Here is a 3,823-nt window from a genome sequence, read left to right on the forward strand (position 1 = left end):
AATGCGATGATCAGCTCCCAATTTCTAATGTGAGAATTAAATTCGGTTCACATTAGATTAAGATGATGATGATGTATTGCTAATGCGATGATAAAATTCGGTTCGCAATTGATTAAATTCAGAATACATATTGAGCAATGCGAATTATTTTGCTGGTGCGATGATTAAATTCGGTTCGCAATTGATTAAATTCAGAAGAGAGCAAAATATAGAAAAGTAGAATGATTTATTCAAGCTAATATGCAATGTGTATAAGCAACCCCGAAGTTGGGAAGTGAAATGAAGGTGTGACGATTCAAGAAGATGTCACAGGAAATTAAATTATTTGTGTCTTAAAGATTTAGATATGGGTCGGACACAATTCACACGTGGGCTGTTGGAATTTCAGTTTGAAATAGATGATGGTAACTGTGCAATTAAATGGAATAGTTGGTTGCGTGGCTTTGAGCTTTTTGCAACTGCAAATCGAATAACAGATTGTGACGAAAAATACAGTTGGTTGTTACATTATGCTGGCACAAAAGTACAGGAGGTGTTCTTCAATTTGCCGCACACAGAGGATTATGTCAAACGCGGGGCACTGATTGGTGGATTTATTCCTCATTTAAACAAATATGATGATGCGGTAATGAAATTACAGAATTTCTTTGCACCGAAACGAAATGCCACATATGAACGACACATCTTTCGAAAAATGAAACAAGAACCAAACGAGAGAATTGAACTGTTTGCAGTGCGTCTTCGTACACAGGCCGAAAGATGTAATTTTGGAAATCAAATTGAGAGCAACATTAAGGATCAAATCACGGAGGCATGTTCATCTGATTTACTGCGGCGTAAGATTCTTGAACGTGGTGATGACAGTTTGGATGAAATTTTGAAAATGGCAAGGATTATAGAAGCAGTATCGGAACAGCAGAAGTCGTTTCGAACATCCAAGTCAGCTTGCGGTGACAGTAATTCGCCGAACAACAATAATGTAGATGTGTGCAAAATTGGCAGTCAGGATATGCGCAAACGACAATTTCGAAGTAACCAAAACAGTCGATTCGAATGTTATCGGTGTGGAACAAAGGGTCATAAGGCTAATGACAATCGCTGTCCAGCGAAGGGTAAAGAATGTTCGAAGTGTGGTGGGAAAAATCATTTTGCTCGGAAATGTATGACAACGAACATTCGGAAGCGCAAGAGAAATGAGCATTACGATGAAAACGATTCACGCTATAAGTCATTAAACAGAGCGACAGGGAACTACGAAACGGAACGGGTGCAGATGGTTTCTTCTATGGAGGAGTATGACGATAATGCTGATGATAATGTATTTTGCATTAGTACATACGACAGTTCAAACGAAATACGATGTCAAATTGGAGGTGTTGAGACCACGGCTATCATTGACTCGGGATCAAAATACAATGTGGTGGATCGAGAAAATTGGATGGATTTGAAAAGCAAAAATGTAAATGTAATCGGTCGCCAGAAACAAACTGATAAGACATTCACAGCATATGGTGGAAAACCGTTGAAGCTTATGGGACTTTTCAAAGCGATGGTTCAGATAGATGGTAGAAGCACTATAGCAGATTTTTATGTTGTTGATGAAAAAGGGAAGCTCTTATTAGGGCGCGATACGGCTATGTGTTTGCAAGTATTAAAAATAGGAAATAACATCAATCAAGTTACTGGGAAAACTGATGATCATCAACTTGGCAAAATCGCCGGTATCATAGTTCACATACCGATAAAAGAAAATCTAAAACCCATAGTACAACCGTATCGGCGTATCCCTGCTCCACTCGAGGAAGCTGTCGACAAAAAGATTCAAGAAATGTTACGACAAGGTATTATTGAAAAGGTGAATGGCCCCTCGAAATGGGTTTCTCCGGTTGTCGTGGTGCCAAAACGAGATGATATACGTCTATGTGTCGATATGCGTCGAGCAAATGAGGCGTTCAGTAGAGAAAATCACCCGTTACCAACGATAGACGATTTTCTACCCCATATAGGCACCGGTAAATTTTTCTCCAAATTGGACATTAAGCAGGCCTTCCACCAGGTCGAAATTGCTCCTGATTCAAGAGAAATCACGACATTTATAACTAAGCGTGGACTCTATCTTTATACTAGGCTGATGTTTGGCATTACATGCGCTCCAGAAATCTTTCAAAAAATTATGGAACAAGTACTAAATGGGTGTGACGGGTGTCTTAATTTTATAGATGATATTATTGTTTACGCGGAGACGAAAGATGAGCATGATAGACGTTTGAAAAAGGTTTTTGATCGTCTTCGAAAATTTAATGTGACGCTCAACATAAAAAAATGTGTCATTGGAGTTTCAGAGCTTGAGTTTCTTGGCCATCGATTGTCGCCAAACGGGATCACACCTACGTTTGATAAAGTGGATGCCATCAAACGGTTCCGAGAACCTTCGACATCTGAAGAGGTACGTAGTTTCTTGGGTCTGGTAAATTATGTGGGAAAATTCATACCAAATTTAGCTACAATTACCGATCCTCTGCGCAAGTTAACTCACAAAGATACCCAATTTGAATGGAGTTCAGTTCATGCAAAAGCTTGTAATGATTTAAAACGGTATATGTCAACAGAAAAAACACTTGGGTATTACAGTACCAAAGATCGTACCCAAATTATTGCAGATGCCAGTCCAGTGGGACTAGGTGCCGTTCTTATACAATTTAACGAATCAGGTCCACGTATAATATCATACGCTGGTCGCAGTCTATCCGCTATCGAGAAAAGGTACGCACAAACAGAGAAGGAAGCCCTTGCTTTGGTATGGGCAGTAGAAAGATTCCATTACTACGTTTATGGAAAGCTATTTGAACTAGTCACCGACCACAAACCACTGGAGACAATCTTTGCACCGAGATCGAAGCCATGTGCACGGATGGAACGATGGGTATTGAGATTACAATCATACCGATAAAAGGTAATCTACCGGCCTGGTAAGTCAAATATAGCCGATCCACTATCGCGACTGGCAGTTGGTTCAATAGCAAACATTGAAATTACTGGAGAACGGTGCGAAGACTCAGATTATTATGTCAATTGGCTGCTATCGCATGTAACTCCAAAGGCGATGAAGCTTCAGGAAATAGTACAAGCGTCTGATAACGACCATGAAATTCAAGCAGTAAAAAATGCAATTATGAATCAAGAATGGGTTGGTGCTGCTGAATCATACAAAGTATATGAAACAGAATTGAGTTTTGCAGATCGTATACTATTAAGAGGCACACGTATTGTCATTCCATCGGACTTGCGGAGTCGTGTACTAGATTTAGCCCATGAAGGACATCCAGGTATGACGGTAATGAAAAGACGTCTACGAGCAAAAGTATGGTGGCCTAGAATCGATCAAAATGTTGAGGCCATGGTAAAAAGGTGTCAAGGTTGTACCCTCGTTAGTATACCGTCTAATCCAGAACCGATACGCAGAACCGAATTACCATCAGAACCGTGGCAGCACCTAGCGGTGAATTTTTGTGGACCATTACCTTCGGGTCACCACCTATTTGTCATCGTTGATTACTACAGTCGTTTCATGGAGGTCGAGATAATGACAAAGATCGATACAATGGAAACCATAAATCGATTGGAAATCATTTTTGCGCGATTTGGATTTCCAGTATCCATTACGGCAGATAATGGACCACAGTTTGGCGCTGAGTTTCGAAATTACTGCGAAATAAACAACATTAAATTGATAAACACGACACCATACTGGCCCCAGCAAAATGGTGAGGTTGAGCGGCAAAATCGGTCACTATTGAAGGTTCTGAAAATAAGTCAAGCAACA

The 3,823-nt window shown here is 40.1% G+C and overlaps 1 protein-coding gene across 1 annotated transcript; it reads left to right on the forward strand.

Moving 5' to 3' along the window:
- The first annotated feature begins 346 nt into the window (after nucleotides 1–346).
- Nucleotides 347–2,950, forward strand: LOC141391869 (uncharacterized). The gene has a single exon (XM_073964560.1). It carries the CDS (start codon nucleotides 347–349, stop codon nucleotides 2,948–2,950), a length of 2,604 nt encoding a protein of 867 aa, XP_073820661.1.
- The last annotated feature ends 873 nt before the right edge of the window (nucleotides 2,951–3,823 follow it).

The sequence above is a fragment of the Musca autumnalis genome, unplaced genomic scaffold (genome assembly GCF_047663935.1).
Source record: "Musca autumnalis isolate F117 unplaced genomic scaffold, ASM4766393v1 scaffold_18, whole genome shotgun sequence".
Classification (NCBI taxonomy): domain Eukaryota; kingdom Metazoa; phylum Arthropoda; class Insecta; order Diptera; family Muscidae; genus Musca; species Musca autumnalis.